The sequence below is a fragment of the Macaca nemestrina genome, chromosome 13 (genome assembly GCF_043159975.1).
Source record: "Macaca nemestrina isolate mMacNem1 chromosome 13, mMacNem.hap1, whole genome shotgun sequence".
In the NCBI taxonomy this organism is placed as follows: domain Eukaryota; kingdom Metazoa; phylum Chordata; class Mammalia; order Primates; family Cercopithecidae; genus Macaca; species Macaca nemestrina.
Genome location: NC_092137.1, coordinates 27,961,631 through 27,982,290, shown reverse-complemented (window position 1 = coordinate 27,982,290; position 20,660 = coordinate 27,961,631). Strand labels below are relative to the sequence as shown.

Below are 20,660 nucleotides of genomic sequence, written 5' to 3'. Positions count from 1 at the left end.
AGGAGAAAAATTTTAAAACATGCAACAACATGAATGAATATTGAAGACATCAAGTAAAATAGTCACAAAAAGACAAATACTATAATGACTCCACTTATATGAAACACCTGAAGTAGTATGTTTCATATAAGTACACTACTAAAGTGTACACTTAAAAAATGGTTAATATGGTAAATTTTGTTAAGTATATTTTATCCCAATTAAATGAGTTTTTTAAGCATCTTTTCAAAAAATGGTGATGGGACAACTGGAAAGCCACAGACAAAAGAATGAAGTTGGGCCCCTACCTCATATCACGCAAAAATTAACTCAAAATGAATCAAAGACCTAAGTGTAACAGCAAAAAACTACAAGATTCTTCAAGGGAACATAAGAATAAATCTTTATAACTTTGGGCTAGGCAATGCTTTCTCAGACATGAAACCAAAATCAAGCAACAACAACAAAAATAGATAAATTAAACTTTATCAAAATTAAAATTTTGGCCTTCAAAGGACACTATCTAGAAAGTGAAGACAATCCACAGGGAGATAATTTTGCGAATCATATAGCTAATAAAGGACTCGAACCCAGAACAAAGAAATCTCACAGTTCAACAATATAAAGGCAAATGTCCCAATTTTAAAATGGGCAAAGGATCTGAACAGACATGTCTCCAAGAAGATATACAAATGTCAACTAAGTACATAGAAAGATGTTCAAGATCATTAGCCAACAGGGAAGTGCAATCAAAATCACAGTAAGATAGCTCTTAATTACCCACTTGGATGGCTATAATCAAAAAGATATATAATAACAAGTGTTTATGAGAATATGAAGAAACTGGAACACTTACACACTGCTGGTGTGAATGCAAAATGGTACAGTCGCTTTTGAAAACAGTCTGGCAGTTCCTCGAGAGGTTAAACATAGAGCTACCATCTGACCCTACAAATCCACTCGTAGGCATATATATACCCAACAGGCAAATATATACCCAACAGAAGTGAAGACATGTCCACACAAAAACTTGCACATTGTTTGTACCACATTATTCACAATAGCCAAAAAGTGGCAACAACTAATGTCCGTCAACTGATGAATGAATAAATTGTGACATTATACATATAATGGAATATTATTCAAATTTAAAAGAAAGTACTGATATAACGCTCCAATGTGGATAAGCCTTGAAAACATTAAGCTAAGTGAAAAGAGTCAGACACAAAAGGCTGCTACTTATTGTATTATTATTGTATGACTCTATTTATATGAAATGTCTAGAATATGAAAATCCATAGAGACAGAAAGTAGATTAATGGTTGCCAGACAATGGGGAACGGGAGAATGGGAAATGACTGCTAACTGACACAAGCTTTCTTTTTGTGATGATAAATATTTTCTGAAATTAGTGTTGATGGTTGTACAACTTTATGACTGTATTGTAAAAAGCCACTGAATTGTACATTTTAGAGGGTAAATTAAAGCTGTTTTTGTTTTTAATCTCATGCAAAAAATTGTCCCACTTTAAAGAAACCTCATCTTAAATAAATTACAAAGTGTTTACTGAATAGTTGTGGCATAGTTACTTTTTATAAATAAAATCATATTAAAAATGCAATGTGAAGAGTTTCTGCATTTAAAAGAACTGTGCAATGAGCCCTTTATAAAAGTAAAGACTGCTTTTTAAGATAAATACTTGTAAATATCTTCATTTTTAAGGAACTTTACAAAATGTATCTTTTTAATGGACATGACTGGATAATGTTACAGACTTTTTAAATTTTTAACTATTATAGATATACAATGCTGTACTTATTTATGGGGTACATGTGATATTCTAATACAAGCACATAATGTATAAAAACCAAATTAAGGAAATTGAGATATCCATCACCCCAAGCACTTATCATTTCTTTGTGTTAAGAAAATTCTAATTCCACTCTTTACTTTGAAATACACAACAAATTATTGTTAACTATAGTCACCCTATTGTGCTGCCAAACACTAGATCTTATTACTTCCATAGCTGATTTTTCAATAAATTTTAAGGCAACAAACCAGTATTTGGATATACAATAAGGTTTTTTTTTTTGGTTTTTTGGTTTTTTTTTTTTTAAGGAAAAGATATGTACTAAAAGGGGAGGGAGTTTACTACATTATGTATAATAAAAACATTACGTAAATATTTTTCAAAACAAAGAAGTGACTTAAAATAGCTTCCAGAATCTCACAGAGTTACATTCCAGAATTTCTCAGGCTCCTACCCTCAACCTCAGAGAAGTCTGAAACACTTTGCCTCAATACTCTACAGCCTCTTTGAAATAAACTGCGGCATTGTTTTCTTGCTATGGAGAACAGTCAGTAAATCAGTCAAGAACATTTATTAAAAACCCACAACGCACAGATGTGCATACTGGACACCTGGGGAGTTATACAGGAAGTAGAAAACAGTACCTGACCTCAAGGCAGAGACAGTAGAGAAAAGACCAACACAAATCATATAGAAGAGCAATAACATCACATTTCCTTTATTTCACCCTGGAGCAGATGACATGAACACAGAGTACAGATTATTTGGACACTGCTTACTCCAACTTTTCATAAAATGGAAGAGTACGCAGGAGAACAAAGAAATAAAAGTAGGATCAGAGGTGCTATAAGGTGAGGATTAAAAAAAAGGAAGAAGTGTTACAACCACCTAACAACAAAATAATAGTTTCAAGTCTTATTTTTCATTACTCCCTGAAACTTGCCAGGCTATAATAGTGGGAGCAACGGGGGCAGAAGCTCCTTCCTTTCAAAATGCACATCAACAGTGCTTCATAATATGACACATACATGAAATCACAGAAATGTTAAATACAAAGTAGATTTTATTTACACTCTTGTGCCTTAGTAGCCGACAATTTTTAGAAGGTATCAGCACGATCTCAGGAAGGCCCAGTTACCAGATATGCAAAGTGGACCATATGTCCTACTCCCTAATTACAGAAGGAACACAGCCTGTCCACGGGCTCCTTTCCTTATTCTTCACCAGTGAAATATTATTATACTATTTTGTCTATCAGCTTCAATAACTGCCACGAAAACATAGTTTCTAAGAAACAATTCACATGAACAGACACTTCTCAAAAGAAGACATACACATGGCCAACAAACATGAAAAGTGTTTAATATCACTGATATGGTTTGGCTCTGTGTTCCCACCCAAATCTCATCTTAAATTGTACTCCCAGAATTCCCATGTGTTGCGGTAGGGACCCGGTGGGAGATAATTGAATCACAGAGGGAATTTTCTCCATACTGCTCTCGTGATAGTAAGTCTCATGAGATCTAATGGTTTTATAAAGAGGAGTTTCCCTGCATAAGCTCGCTCACTCTCTCTTTCTCTCTCTCTGTCTTTCTCCCTCCCTCTCTCTCTCCCTCCCTCCCTCTCTCTCTCTCTTTCTCTCTCTCTCTCTTTGCCTGCTGCCATCCATGTAAGACATGACTTGTTCCTCCTTGCCTTCCACCATGATTGTGAGGCCTCCCCAGCCATGGTCCATTAAACCTCTTTCTTTTCTAAATTGCCCAGTTTCAGGTTTGTCTTTATCAGCAGCTTGAAAACAGACTAATACAATCACTAATCATTAGAGAAACACATATCAAAACCACAATGAGATACCATCTCACATCAGTCGGAATGGTTATTACTAAAAAGTCAAAAAATAACAAATGCTGGTGAGGCTGCACAGAAAAGGAAATGCTTACACACTGCTGGTGGGAATATAAACTAGTTGAGCCACTGTGGAAAGCAGTTTGGAGATTTCTCAAAGAACTTAAAATAGAGCTACCATTCAACCCTGCAATCCCATTACTGTGTATATACCCAAAAGAATATAAATCATTCTATGGAAAAAAAACGCATATACTCATATGTTCATCACAGCACTATTCTCAATAGCAAAGACTTGGAATCATCCTAGATGCCCATCAAGAGTGAATCTGATAAAGAAAATGTGGTACATAGGCCAAGCGCAGTGGCTCACACCTGTAATCTCAGCACTTTGGGAGGCCAAGGCAGGTGGATCACCTGAGGTAAGGAGTTCGAGACCAGCCTGGCCAACATGGCGAAACCGTGTCTCTATTAAACAAAAAATACAAAAATTGGCTGGGCATGGTGGCGCATGCCTGTAGTCCCGCTACTTAGGAGGCTGAGGCAGGAGAATTGCTTGAATCTAGGGGGTGGAGGTTGCAGTCAGCCGAGATTGTGCTGCTGCACTCCAGCCTGGGCAACAGAGCGAGACTCTGTCTCAAAAAAAAAGAAAGAAAAAAAGAAAATGTGGTACATATACACCATGGAATACTACAAAGTCATAAAAAAGCATGAGATCATACAGCAATATGGATGTAGCTAGAGGCTATTATTCTACCAAACTAACCAGGAACAGAAAACTAAATATCACATGTTCTCATTTGTAAGTGGAAGCTAAACGTTGGAGTATATGTGGACACAAAGAGAAAAATAGACACTGGGGCCTACTTGAGGGTGGAGGGTGAGAGGAAGGTGATGGTTAAAAACCTACCAATTGGGTACTTTGCTCACTATCTAGGTGACTAAAACTTTTCTACACCAAACCTAGTGACATGCAATTTACCCATGTAACAAGCCTGCATATGTACCCCCAGAACCTAAAATGAAAGTTGAAGAAGAAAAAAAGAAAAAAAAGGTAAATGACTGGTTTTCTGCCAATGATAGATTATTCTTATCAGTTGCTGCATTAAATGATTACTTACTGAAACGCCAAGTATGGGAAGTGAGAATCAGACGAGAACCTTGTGGAAACACCAGTTTGAAGGAGATTCTCAATAAAAAGTAAGTTCAAGCAAGAGAGTTTGTGTCCATCCATTTTTGCATCACTATAAAGAAATAACCGAGGGCTGGATAATTTATAAAAAGAGGTTTAATTGGCTCACAGTTCTGCAGGCTGTACAGGAAGCATGGTGCCAGCATCCGCTTCTGGCAAAGACCTCAGCAAGCTTACAATCATGACAGGAGGTGAAGGGAGAGCAGGCACATCACATGGCAAGAGCGGGAGTGAGAGCAAGAGGGGAGCCACGCTCTTTTAAACAACCAGATCTCACATGAAGTCAGAGCAAGAACTCATTCATTATCATGAGGACAGCACCACACCATTCATGAGGGATCCACCCCCATGACCCAAACACTTCCCACTAGGCTCATCTCCAACACTGGAGGTCACATTTCAACATGATATTTGGAGGTGACACACATCCAAACCGTTTCAGAGCTTTATGAAAGACTTTGGAGAGGTGACTCATTTCCAAGAGTTAGCTTTAACCCTTAGTGTGTCCTTACACTGAAATTTAATATCTCTCTGAAAATTCCCTTTGCTGGTTCTGAGAACTTTATGGGACAAGTTTAATTGCTCTGTAATATCACAGCCCTTCAATTATTTGAAGGCAGTTTTTGTGACCTATCTTTCAACCCCACTAGGAGTCACCTCTTAGACAGGCTTACTGTCCCAGTCTCCTTCACTATTCCTCATCTGACTTGTTTCAATTTCCTATATCATTTAGCTCTCTCCTCTCTGAATATGTACCTCTCTTAGAGGATAACACCCAGATCTCAAGATAAGATTCTAGGTGTGTTCTAAAGAGCATAGAAACCAACAAGAAAACCCATGCCTTAATTTATGCATTAAACTTCTATTGATAAATGGCATTGCAAGTTAAAATAGCTTTTTTGGCAGCCTCATCAGTAGTGACTCCTATTATGCTTCTTATTAACTAAAAGCCCTAACATTTTTATGTATTTACCACTACTAAACTACATATCCCTCTTCTTCACTGGAACAACTAAATTTCAGAATCTATTTCAAAATTTTAAATTTATCTGTATTATATTTCAATATCGCTAGATTTACCTATTTAAAGTCCATCATGATATTCTTAGATTCTACTCCAATTTTGGGTTGGCACTCCTAACTTCAAATTATAAACATACTAGCTAGGCATCTTTCTGGAAACCTCCCTGTATGGCAATTTATAAACAATAAACAATCTTAGGTGCAATAATTTAAACAATAATATCTAACCAAAAATAATATGAACTTAAACATTCATCACGAATTTGTCAAGGAACTTGTCAACTGCCTCAGCAATGTAGGCTGTTGTGCCTACAAATTCAAGGATACCACTAATTATTCCATTGCACAGCATACTTCTCATCTTGAGTGGTAGAGTATAATTTCCAATATCAAGGAAAAAGACTCTAAGGAATATTACATCTAAGAGTTGGCATATTTACATGAATTAGGCTCTCAAAAAAAATATCTGTAGAACAAAGGATGGAAGTAGGGGCAGAGGCTAAACTTAGGTCATTTAAGTTTGCCTCCTCTTCTTAGAAGACTTCCTTCTGCCATATCCCTCTCCTAGACTTCGGATCACACCTAATCCTTCTTTGCACTTCTAATACCTGAAGCAGTGCTATGTAATAGAAATAATAATGCAAGCCACATATGTAATTTTAAACTTATCAGTAGCCACATTCTAAAAAAAGAAAAAAGTGACATAAAAATTATAAACTATTTTTTAACTTTATACTCAGTAAAATTCACCTTTTTCTGTATAGCTATAAGAGTTGTATAACATGCAGAGATTTGTGTAAACACCACCAAATTAGGATACAGAACAATCCTATCACTCTCCAATACGTCTTCATGCTATCTTTGTGTATTTAAATGTTCCCACCATTCCTTATTCCTGGAAACCTCTGACCTGCTCTTGGCCCCTTCAGTTTTGCATTTTCCAGAATGCCATACAAATGGAATCATATAGTATGTAACCTTTTGAGACTAGCTTCTTCTTTCACTTAGCATAAGGCATTTGAGATTCAGACAAATTGCTGCATCTATCAATAGTTTGCTCCTTTTTAGAGCCTACTAGTATATTCCATTGTACAGATGCACCACAGTTTATATATCCATCTACCCAATAAAAGACATGTAGGTGATTTCCAGCTTGTGATGATTATGAATGATGCTGCTATAAACATATATGTACATGTTTCGTGTGAATGTACATTTATCATTTCTAGATAAACGTTTAAGGCTGGAATGCTAGGTCATATGATGAAGTGTATCTTTAACCATAAAACAAACTGCCAACCTTTTTTCCGGAGTGGCTATTACATTTAGCATTCAAACCAACAATGCATGAGAGTTCCAGTTTCTACACATTCTTGCCAACATTTAATATGGTCAACTTTGTTATTATTGTCATTGATTTTAGTCATTCTAACAGGTACGTCATGGCATCTCATCATGATTTTAATCTGCATTTTCCTAATGACTAATAAAGTTAAGCTTCTTTTCATGTGTATATTTGCTAACTGTGTATATTCTTTGGTGGAGTATCTGCTCAAATCTGTTCCTCTTTTTTTTATTGTTGTTGGTTTTCTTATTGTTGACTTTTGAAAGCTATATATTCTTGAAATTTGTTCTCTGTTAGATACATGATTTGCAAGTATTTTCTCTTATTGCTTTTTGTCTTCCTCTTAACAGTCTCTTCAGCAGAGCAAAAGTTTTAAGCTTTAGTGAAATCCAATTTATCAGTTTTTTTCTTTTATGGATTATGTTTCTAAGGTTGTATCTAACTCAATGCCCAGCCCAAGTCACAAAGCCTTCCTTCTATGGATACTTCTTGGATTATTATGGTTTGAAATTTTCCATTTAAGAATGTGATTCACTAATTTTTGAACATGGTTTGAAATACAAGTCAAGGTCCTTTTCTTCTGCATGTAGATGTCCACTTGTTGAGAAGACTCCTTTTGCTACTGAAGTGCCTTTGCATTTTTGTGGAAAATCATTGACCATATTTATATAGATCTATTATTGGACTTTCTATTTTGTTCTACTGATGTATGTCTCTTCTTTTGCCAATACCACACTGCCTTAATAGTAAGGCTGACTCCTCCATTTTTATTGTTCTTTTTCAAAATCGTTTTGGCTATTTTAATTCTCTGCCTTCCTATATAAATTTTAAAATCATCTTGTCAATATCTGCCCAATCCTCCTGGGATTTTGATGGGGATTATGCTAAATACTGTACATTAATTTAGGGAAAAGTGACCTAGGAAACGAATTAAAATGAATTAGGGAAAACATCTTAACTATGTTGAGTCTTCCCATTAATGAATATATTATATATCTCTGCATTTATTGAGGTCTTCTTCAATTCCTTTATCTACATATAGATATTGAACATCTTATTGGATTTATAACTAAGCATTTTTTGGGCAGGAAAGTATTATAATTGGTACTACTTTTTAACTTTCTGTTTCTGATTGTTCATTGCTAGTATAAAGAAATATGACTGACTGTCCTATGCTGATCTTATATCCTGTAACCTTAAAAAACTCACAAGTTCTAGGATTTTCTGAATATGCCTTGGGATTTTCTACATAGACAATCATATTATATGCAAATTAGGTGGACTTATCTCTTCCTTTCCAATCCATACGCCTTTTATTTCCTTTTCTTGACTTCCTGCAAATTCCAGTACTATGTTATATAGGATTTGGGAAAGTGAACATCTTTGCCTCATTCTCAGTCTTAGAAGAAAAGCATTCAGTCTTTCACCATGTATGATATTAAGCTATAGGTTCTGTGTAGATATCCTTTATAAGTTTGAGGCTGAAGAAATTCCCTTTTATTCCTATTCAGCTAAGAGTTTTTATCATGAACAGATTTTAAATTTTAGTTTTTTCTGCATCAATTGATATGATCATACGGTTTATCTTGTATTAGTCTGTTAATGTGGAGAATTGCATCGATTGATTTTCAAATGTTGAACTTGGCTTTCATTCCCAGAATAAAACCTGCTTGATTATGATACATTATTTTACTTTTAGACATATATATGTATGCATTTTATATATGTTACTGAATTCAATTTGCTAATTTTTTTCAAAAGTTTTACTTCTTTGTTCAAATGAGGGATACTGGTCTATAGTTTGTTTGTTTGTTTTCTTCTACTTTCTTTGACCGGTTTTGATATCAGAAAAATGCCAGCCTCATAAAATAAGATAGAAACTGCTGTATCGTTTTCCATTTCTGGATTATATTGCATAAAGTTGGTGATTTTTTTGTCTTAAATGTTTGGTAGAATTCACCTGAGATCATCTTGGTCTGGCATTTCATTTGTGAAAGATTTTTTTTTAACTATAAACTCAATTTCTTTAACAGATACAGGATTAATCAGATAATCTGTTTCTTCCTGAGTGATTTTTGATAGTTTATTTCTTTCAAGGAATGTGTTCATTTCACTTAATTGCCAAATGAATTGGCATAAAGTTAGGTTCAGAGTGAAAGCACTAAACCATCTTCTGTGGACTTGATTCATTCGAATAGTTTTCAAAGCCTTTAAACGCTATTCTGGTTTTCCCAAAGTACACACCACCCAGAGGCTAGTCTGGGCAATGTTCTATGCTGTAGCTCAGTTCTCAAAGATTCTGCTATATTGATTCTGTCCGGTTCCACGTGTGAAGCTCAAGGATAAGCCTGAGACTTCATACACAGATTTAAAGGATCCTTTTCTCCAGCCCCTCTTCTCTGTGATTTCCCCTGTACTCTGCCTCCCAGTGGCACCTTTTCCTGGTACTCTGGCTTGAAACTGGGAGTTTTCCCCTCCCCATGTTTTTATGTACTTTCCATTACTGTGTCAATCTGGAGGAGAAACCCCAAAACAAAAGAGTCTAAGAGGCTACTGCAAGAGTCCTGTTTCATCACTAGAGCTTGCCCGCCTTAGGGACAGAAGAGTTGGTGGGGAAAAAAAAAAAAAAAGATTCCATCCTGAAGGGTCCCCCTTTCTATGTCTTTGACCCGGGAGAGGGTTTTCTTTGGAGAATTTTCTGTCTTTGCCCAGTGCGTAGTGCCAGGATGTCCTAGGATCCAAATCAGGAGATACGGAAAGAAAAGATAAACAATTTTTTTTAAATCACAAGAAAATGACCTCCATATGGGTTAATCTTTGAGTTTTTATTTCTTCTTAGTATGTCTAATAATTACTTTTCAGAGTCCTCAAGCAGTTCCTATACGTATTCTTCAGGCACTCTATAGTTTTAAATTAAAACCAATGAGAGAGATAGAGTTCAGTTTACTCATTTTCACCAAGAACTGATAATTAAAGCTAATAATTACGGCCAGGCACAGTGGCTCATAACTGTAATCCTAGCACTTTGGGAGGCCGAGGCGGGTGGATCACCTGAGGTCAGGAGTTCAAAACCAGCCTGGCCAACATGGTGAAATGCCGTCTCTACTAAAAAATATAAAAATTAGCCAGGTGTGGGGGCACGTGCCTATAGTCCCAGCTACTCGGGAGGCAGAGCCAGTAGAATCACTTGAACCTGGGAGGCGGAAGTTACAGGCAGTCGACATCGAGCCACTGCACTGCAGCCTGGGCAACAGCACGAGACTCCATCAAAAAAAAAAAAAAAAAAAGCTACTAATTAAAATAATAATTAATAAAAGTTATATGACCTTTATATTTTATTTAGCCAGGATATATAAAATAGTACCATTTCAACATGTCATCAATATAAAAGTTATCAGTGAGATATTTTACATTTTTAAATATAACACTTTAGCATCTGATGTGTATTTCACACTTACAGCACATCTCAATTCAGACTAGCCGCATTTCAAAGACTCCATCACCACATGTGGCTAGTAGCCACCATATTGGACAGCACAGACCTAGAGGAAACACTGATTAGGAAAGAAGGAAACAAAGGGAATGAAGGGAAGGTAAGAAAGAAAAGTCACTTAATTTTCCATGACTATCTCAATGTAAAATGTCCTCCCTACCTCACTAGATACTACATTATGTTCCTGGGCAGTTATTAGTCATTGAAAAAAGTTCTTTCTCACATTGAAACAGAAAATATAGCTACAAATCACTTTTACCCGCTAACACTAGTTCTACCCTAAACATTATTCTACACGAAAGTCCCCAAATCATCTACAGATGACTGTCAGGTCTTCTTTTAATCTTCTCTTCTCTAGGTTAAATATGCCTAGTTCTTTCAGTGGTTTATAATAAGACAATTTTCAGGAAATTAAGCTACATGATTCTTATATGTATATCAGAGAGAATATACATGTTGTTGACTCTCAGAAAATTAGACTAATTCAGAAAGGGGTATAATGTCCCATCTTCAGATGTAATATGCTTTAAATGAACTTTTAACCTTCTATTTTTGTATACTTGTTTCGGTGCATAAAATAACAATATTTTAAGCCAAATGCTATAAATTAGCATTACTTTATTGAGCAATAAATATTCTACTGCAGAAAATTTTAGCCTTAGTAATCTTGTAATGCATATTCACAAACTGTTTCATTACTGCAATTTGTTATCAATTCTTTTTTAATAACTACAATGCAAGTGACACTATAAAAAAGAAAGTAAGCTTTTTCAACCTTTCTATGATTGTTGTAGTCTTAAAAAGTAGTTCAGAATTCAATATAATTTTAAAACAAATCAGTAATGATCCTTGTCATGAAATAGTAAAACACTGAAAAAAAAAAAAACCACAGGAAAATTTAGCAAGTAAGCTTGATTTTTATATACCCATACACACACTCACACACCCTTGATTTAGGTGTAGCTCCTAGAACACTATGTATTTACATTTATTTTTCTGTTAATGAAATATCATAATGAGATAGATGTTGTAAAGTTGGTTTAAACATACAGAATAAGTAGCTTTGAATTTACTGAGAAGAAAAAGAGATAATGCCATTTGGAGGAAACTGTGAAAAAACCCTGAGATGTGAAGCAATAGGAAAAAAAAAACAGTAATTAATTATTCTATACTTGAACAAGCTTAAGAAAAAGAGCATGTGACTGTAAAGATTTTGGTTAAACTGGCAGGATAAATCAAGATGTTTTCTCATTCTCTAAAGACAAAATTTTCATTTATTAATTCATTCAATCTCTCAACAAATATTAAACATATACATTATGTTAAGTACTGTCACTGACAGAAAAAGAGTTAAGAGATTCTGCCCCAAATCAGGCAAGAGAAAGAAATAAAGGGTATTCAATTAGGAAAAGAGGAAGTCAAATTGTCCCTGTTTGCAAATGACATGATTGTGTATTTAGAAAACCCATCGTCTCAGCCCCAAATCTCCTTAAGCTGATAAGCAACTTCAGCAAAGTCTCAGGATACAAAATCAATGTGCAAAAATCACAAGCATTCTTATATACCAATAACAGACAAACAGACAGCCAAATCATGAATGAACTCCCATTCACAATTGCTTCAAAGAGAATAAAATACCTAGGAATCCAACTTACAAGGGATGTGAAGGACCTCTTCAAGGAGAACTACAAACCACTGTTCAACGAAATAAAAGAGGACACAAACAAATGGAAGAACATGCCATGCTCATAGATAGGAAGAATCAATATCATGAAAATGGCCATACTGCCCAAGGTAATTTATAGATTCAATGCCATCCCCATTAAGCTACCAATGACTTTCTTCACAGAATTGGAAAAAACTACTTTAAAGTTCATATAGAACCAAAAAAAGAGCCCGCATTGCCAAGACAATCCTAAGCCAAAAGAACAAAGCTGGAGGCATCATGCTACCTGACTTCAAACCATACTACAAGACTAAAGTAACCAAAACAGCATGGTACTGGTACCAAAACAGAGATATAGACCAATGGAACAGAACAGAGGCCTCAGAAATAATACCACACATCTACAACCATCTGATCTTTGACAAACCTGACAAAAACAAGAAATGGGGAAAGGATTCCCTATTTAATAAATGGTGCTGGGAAAACTGGCTAGCTGTAAGCAGAAAGCTGACACTGGATCCCTTCCTTACTCCTTATACAAAAATTAATTCAAGGCCGGGTGCGGTGGCTCACGCCTGTAATCCCAGCACTTTGGGAGGCCAAGGTGGGCGGATCACAAGGTCAGGAGATCGAGACCATCCTGGCTAACACGGTGAAACCCTGTCTCTACTAAAAATACAAAAAAATTAGCCAGGTGTGGTGGCAGGCACCTGTAGTCCCAGCTACTCGGGAGGCTGAGGCGGCAGAATGGCGTGAACCCGGGAAGCGGAGCTTGCAGTGAGCCGAGACTGCGCCACTGCACTCCGGACTGGGTGACAGAGCGAGACTCCATCTCAAAAAAAAAAAAAAATTAATTCAAGATGGATTAGAGACTTAAATGTTAGACCTAAAACCATAAAAACCCTAGAAGAAAACCTAGGCAATACCATTCAGGACATTGGCATGGGCAAGGACTTCATGTCTAAAACACCAAAAGCAACGGCAACAAAAGCCAAAATTGACAAATGGGATCTAATTAAACTAAAGAGCTTCTGCACAGCAAAAGAAACTACCATCAGAGTGAACAGGCAACCTACAGAATGGGAGAAAATTTTTGCAATCTACTCATCTGACAAAGGGCTAATATCCAGAACCTAAAAGAACTCAAACAAATTTACAAGAAAAAAACAAACAACCCCATCAAAAAGTGGGCAAAGGATATGAACACACACTTCTCAAAAGAAGACATTTATGCTGCCAACAGACACATGAAAAAATGCTCATCATCACTCGCCATCAGAGAAATGCAAATCAAAACCACAATGAGATACCATCTCACACCAGTTAGAATGGTGATCATTAAAAGTCAGGAAACAACAGGTGCTGGAGAGGATGTGGAGAAATAGGAACGCTTTTACACTGTTGGTGGGACTGTAAACTAGTTCAAGCATTGTGGAAGACAGTGTGGTGATTCCTCAAGGATCTAGAACTAGAAATACCATTTGACCCAGCCATCCCATTACTGGGTATATACCCAAAGGATTATAAATCATGCTGCTATAAAGACACTTGCACATGTATGTTTACTGCAGCACTATTCACAGTAGCAAAGACTTGGAATGAACCCAAATGTCCATCAACGACAGACTAGATTAAGAAAATGCGGCACATATACACCATGGAATACTATGTAGCCATAAAAAAGGATGAGTTCTTGTCCTTTGTAGGGACATGGATGCAGCTGGAAACCATCATTCTCAGCAAACTATCACAAGAACAGAAAACAGAGAACCATGTGTTCTCACTCATAGGTGGGAATTGAATGATGAGAACACTTGGACACAGGAAGGGGAACATCACACACTGGGGCCTGTGGTAGGATAGGGGTAACGGGGAGGGATAGCATTAGGAGATATACCTAATGTAAATGACGAGTTAATGGGTGCAACACACCAACATGGCACATGTATACATATGTAACAAACCTGTACGTTGTGCACATGTACCCTAGAGCTTAAAGTATAATTTAAAAAAAAGAAAAGAAAAAAAAGAGATTCTGCCCCAATAAAGCTTGTAGTAATGATTCGAGATACTAAAAACATCGGGCAAAATGTTTTTTGGAACAGGATACAGTCTCAGTGTCACCTCACAGATCACTAATTCATTATAATTGAGAAGAGGTATCTTTATAATGAGAAAATCTGGTAGACACCAACTTAATTTAAACAAGTGGTTTAATTTAAGCAGCAGCAACAATGGAAGAAACTGATATCATGGGCCTTGTGATAACTGCACTGAGAAGTACGTAACATCACTTATTTTAAAAGCTTGACAAATATGTTTAAACTGAATACAACCATGAAGAGAAAATCAGACAAACCAAATTGTGGGATAAGTTACAAAAAAACAGCCCGGACTCTTAAAAATCATTACTCGTTAAGGTCATGAATAACCAAAAAAAAAAAAAAAAGGTAAGAGAATTGTTCTAGATTAAAGAAAAAAAAAATTAAAAATGTTTCAGTGTGAGCAGTAAATATAATGCATGATCTTTCACTGGATCACAGATCTGCGGGAAAAAAGGATATTAATGGACAACTGGGTAAATATAAATATGGACCACACATAAGATGTTACTAAGTATGATAGTGGCATTGAGATTCTATAGAAGAAAAATGTTCTCTTCTTGGGAGATACATAGTGAAGTACTTAGGGGTAAAGTATGAAAATATTTGCAACTTACTTTAAAACGACTCAAAGATTTAGAGATAGATACTGTAAACTATATATCTATATCAGCATATACATATACATGTGAGTAGAGGGAGACTTTTAAAACATGGCAAAACGTTAACAACTGATAGATTAAATAAAGGGTTTACAGATGCTCATAGTATAATTTGTTCCAAGTTTTAAAAGGCAGATGTTATCCTTTAAAATAACAACTTGAGAGAAAAATATAACACAAGGTAAAAATGTATTAGCATCACAAGAAATAAACAAATAACACCATGCAAATTCTGAAAATACAGGAATTAGTAAGGATCTAACAGATGACATCATTGAATAAGTGGCACTTGGACTGGGAGTTAGACAACAAAACTCTAAAAAAGTTAAAAATACATTAATATATTCCTTTATAAAAAGTGAAAAAATATAGCATATAGACTATATACCAAAAAAAATTAAAGAATAAAAAGGATTTGGAAATGAGGATACAAAGGGAACATCATGAGCAAAAGCAGAGTACCAAGAAACTCAGGGTATACCTGAGAAGTGTAGCAGATGCCATGGTGTCCCACCATATTCCCTTGGTCCTCCCACCCAGAAGTCACCCGCAGCTCTGAATTCCTGTAAAATAGAGTTTCTAAGCCATGGAACTATTGACATTTGGGGATGGATAACTCTTTGCTATAGGGGGCAACCATATGAACTGTGGTATATTTAGCAGTATCCCAGGTCTCCACCCACTAGATGCCAGCCAGTAGCACTTTTTCCTCCCCCCAGTTGTGACCACCAAAAATGTCCACAGAATTTACCAAATGCTCCTTGGAGAGCAAAATAACCTCCTCCTCTCCCCTGAGCCCCACCCTCAGTTTGAGAAAGAACCACTGCTAGAAATCGTGGCCATCCAGCTCCAGTAACTGCATCTGTCTGCATAAGGGCATTCTCTGGCTTAGCAAGTAGCTTGGCCAGTATACAAAAAGGCTGGACTACTTGCAAGTGAATGACACTAAGAATCAAGGATGAGGGTGTATGTGTAAACAACTTCCTTGCCTTTCCCTGGCATAATACTGAAGTGAGTTTCACATAGCTGGGAGGTTGTGAGTGAAATTTAACCCCCCTTAACAACAGCAATAACCTACTCTTCAATGTGCTCTATTTTGGCTTTTCTCCCTCTCTTTCTCTTCCCCATCCCCTCACTGTGCTTCCAGAGATCACCTCCTATATTAGTCCATTTTCACACTGCTGATAAAGACATAACCAAGATTTGCAATTTATAAGGCAAAGAGGTTTAATGGTGAACTCACAGTTCCACATGGCTGGGGAAGCCTCACAAACATGGCACAAGGCAAGGAAGAGCAAGTCACAACTTACATGGACGACAGCAGGCAAAAAGAGGGCTTGTGTAGGGAAACTCTCCCTTATAGAACCATCAGATCTAATGAGACTTATTCACTATCACAAGAACAGCACAGGAAAGACCTACTACCACAATTCAATCAACTCCCACTATGTCCCTCCCACAACACGTGGGAATTCAGGATGAGATTTGAGTGGGAAAACAGACAAGCCATATCATTCCACCCCTGACCCTTCCTAAATCTCATGTCCTCACATTTCAAAACCAGTCATGCCTTCCCAACAGTTCCCTAAAGGTTTAACTCATTTTGGCATCCAAAGTCTCATGTGAGACAAGGCAAGTCCCTTCTGCCTATAAGCCCGTAAAATCAAAAGCAAGTTAGTTACTTCCTAGATAAAATGAGGGTACAGGAACTGGGTAAATACAGCCATTCTACATGGCAGAAACTGGCAAAACAAAGGGGGCTACAGGCCCCAAGCAAGTCCAAAATCCAGTGGGGCAGTCAAATATTAAAGCTCCAAAATTATCTCCTTTGACTCCATGTCTCACATCCAAGTCATGCTGATGCAACAGGTGGATTCCCATGGTCTTGGGCAGCTCCACCCCTGTGGTTTTGCAGGGTACAGCCACCCTCCCAGTTGCCTTCACGGGCTGGTGTTGAATGTCTGTGGCTTTTCTAGGCACATGGTGCAAGCTGTCAGTGGATCTACCATTCTGGGGTCTGGGGATGATAGCCCTCTTCTCACAGCTCCACTAGGCAGTGCCCCAGTAGGAACTCTGTGTGGGGGCTCCAACCCCACATTTCCCTTCTGTACTGCCCTAGCAGAGGTTCTCTATGAGGGCCCCACCCCTGCAGCAAACTTCTGCCTGGGCATCCAGGCATTTCCATACAACTTCTGAAATCTAGGAGGAGGTTCCCAAACCCCAATTCTTCACTTCTGTGCACTCACAGGCTCAACACCACATGGAGGAGGAAAAGAGAGAGCTTGTACAGGGAAATTCCTCCTTAAGGAACCATTAGATCTAATGAGACTTAGTCACTATCACGAGAACAGCATGGGCAAGACCTACCCCCATGATTCAATTACCTCCCACAAGTCCTTCCCACAACATGTGGGAATTCAAGATGAGATCTGGGGTGGGGACACAGCCAAATCATATCATCTCCCAGTGAAGTATATGTACTCAAATTTTTGTCTCAGGGTCTTCTGTTTCAGGAACCAAACAAAGGCAGGAAGCTTGGCTGTTCAATGAGGAAATATATATTTCTCCTGGAGAAAAGAAATCTTTGATATCTATTCATGGCCCTATGTGATTTTCTAAAATCATATCTCTGACACTTCTGCCTGTTAAATGACAACCCCCAAGAAGATAGCACTCAGTCTGGCCCACTAAAGATCAATGCCATAAGACAAGGCTTTGGTATTTCTATTTCTATCCCACCACTAGTAAAGGAAGGCAGCAGGTTTGTGCCCAAAAGGCAAATAAAGGAACAAAACAAACAAAGCTACTTAATATAGAGGAGAATGGTTCAAGCTATTAAAGCTGCCTGTTGTACCAAATTAATCAAACAAAAAGCATAGCCTGAGCCCTGGGAGAGTCTGGTTTGGCAACTCACTACAGCCAGCCAGACATTTTTGCAGAGTACAGCAATTTCTTACAAGAATTATAGCTGATGAGGGGTGAGGGGACAAAGACTGAAAAGACTGGCCTGAGGCCCAGAGTTTAAAAAGTACAAGATGAGCCTGAAACATCTGGTCATGCCAGAAAGCAAGAAACTATCAAAGGTTTTGGGGGTCATATCAACAAGACTTGAAGAGCCATCATGCAGAGGCTCCTGGTCAAAGATGGATGAATTTAAGCATCAGTAACAATAACTGTAATGAATTAAAATACAACAAATTATTTTAAACCCATGAGTTAATGATATATTAACAAATCAAGTTGTCTTCAGAAGATGTGAAAGATCTACGTATCATTTTGAAAACTGGAAAATAAAGAAAAAGAATTTATCCTATCCTTCCTAAAGAAACCTGTACTCAGGATTACAAAATAGTTGATCAGGAAAAACTCTCGACACAAGTATTCCAACTAATAAATGAAGAAGAAATGACAGAATATCACCATTTTGCAACACTTAACAAATTAATGGATCTAAGCAAAGATCACTGAAGGCTGCCATATTATATGCATCCAATGAAAGAATATGTTACCTGTGAGATATTCTTGCCAGAAACTAAAACCAAAACAAACAAAAAAAAAAAAACCTGAACCTGAGTAAGCTTCTAGATCAAACAACCACATCAAATGACACCACAGAAATGAAATCATTAAAATCAAACTGTGGAAAACTAGAGAACAAATGGCCCAGCATCTTTACAAATAAATATAAAACAGAAGAAAAAGAAGAGAGAAAAAAACGGCCGGGCGCAGTGGCTCAAGCCTGTAATCCCAGCACTTTGGGAGGCCGAGATGGGCGGATCACGAGGTCAGGAGATCAAGACCATCCTGGCTAACACGGTGAAACCCCATCTCTACTAAAAAAATACAAAAAACTAGCCGGGCGTGGTGGCGGGCGCCTGTAGTCCCAGCTCCTCGGGAGGCTGAGGCATGAGAATGCCGTAAACCCGGGAGGCAGAGCCTGCAGTGAGCTGGGATCCAGCCACTGCACTCCAGCCTGGGCGACAGAGCGAGACTCCGTCTCAAAAAAAAAAAAAAAAAAAAGAAGAGAGAAAAAAATAATAACAGAAGGTGAAGAAATGAGAACCAAGTAAAGAATATGAAGAAAAGAAGGAGGAGGAAAAGAAAAAAAGACAAAGAAAAAAGGGAGGAATAAGGGAACCAGATAATTGCAAATAAGGGACCTAAATGACGTATCAACCTATTGCAATGTGTACACAATCAGTATCCACACAACTGTAAAGCACACACACATTTTACATATGTATGTTTGTATATGTATGTACATATGTATACGTGTGTGTATATATATAGCAACCAAAAAAATTGAATAATGACTAGTAATAAAAGACTTAAGAATCAGCATTTATTTTTTAAAGTGTGCCAATGATATTAAAGTTGTTTACAAAGAGAGTCCATAGCTTATAAAGACACATACTGAATACTCATGGATGATATGATATGACACATACTGAATACTCACAGATGATATGATACGACACTTGGAATTTGCTTCAAAATTATTTGGGAAAAAACTGATGGAGGACATATGAAATAGAATTGACTATGAGTTGATAGCTGTGAAACTGTGTGATAGGTACACAGGAGTTCATTATGCCATTCTCTTTACATTTCTAAGTGCTTGAAATTTTCCATTTCAAAAATATTTTTAAGTGATTTTCTCCAAGACTCCACATATTGCCACCAAGATTTGATTTCATATGGTAAACCAATATAATTTACGTTGAAATAATTTTCATTCAGCATACTTACAGAGTTGGAAAAAAACTTATAATGAAAGCAACGAGAAAATGTATTACCAAAAACGGAACACCAGAGTGGGAAAAAAGGGCATTATTAATAATTAACCAGGACAACAGACATAGAGGGGCATATGGTTCATTGCCCTCCGTATGTTATCCAGCTCAGTTTCTGACATAGTTGAACTCACAATTATCCCTTAAAACATACCCTATCTCCAATAAAGCAGTTATACTACATCTATTTCAATTTCTCCTGTAACGAAAACCTCACTACTTCCCAAAGTAGTTCCTTACGTTAGAGGACAACAACAATTATTTAAAACTCTCTGCGGAGTCAAAATCTGTTTCCTAATAACTTCTACTTGCTAACATTGGTTTTATTTTCTAGAAGAACAAAATGTGATGAGTAGAAAGAACCCAGAATTGAGAACGGAGAACTGGATCTGCTAAGAACTAATAAAATCATCTTGAACAATTTATAAAACCTAAAACCTATCTGAGCCTCCATTTCCAGCCCTTTCTATCTTTAAAAACTAGCACTCAGCTTCTTCAAGCAGTGTGTAATGTGTAATGATTTCTGTCGAACACACCCTAGTTAATGTTGTTCCTACACTGTGCTGCACAAAAGTCAATACAACACTCATGTATGGTCTGCCATATTACAGGCACAACAACCTCATTCCACACTGGAGACCCAAAGTTTCACTAATCCAGCACAAGACTGTGTTAGCTTTTTCAGTAATTGCATCACATTACTGGTTCATACTATATATCGCAGATAATTTTTTATGTAACTGCTTT

The 20,660-nt window shown here is 37.0% G+C and overlaps 1 protein-coding gene across 11 annotated transcripts in view; it reads right to left on the bottom strand.

The window, feature by feature from the left end:
- Positions 1 to 20,660, bottom strand: part of BABAM2 (BRISC and BRCA1 A complex member 2) — a 493,307-nt gene that overhangs the window by 359,806 nt on the left and 112,841 nt on the right. Inside the window, exon 1 of one of the 11 annotated variants that reach the window (XM_071076437.1) lies at positions 10,656 to 10,740. The exons of the other annotated variants lie outside the window; for them this stretch is intronic. Coding sequence (XP_070932538.1) covers positions 10,656 to 10,662 — 7 coding nt within the window. The 5' untranslated portion in view covers positions 10,663 to 10,740. Of the gene's footprint in view, positions 1 to 10,655; positions 10,741 to 20,660 lie in introns of those variants that run through there. 11 annotated transcript variants of the gene reach the window in all.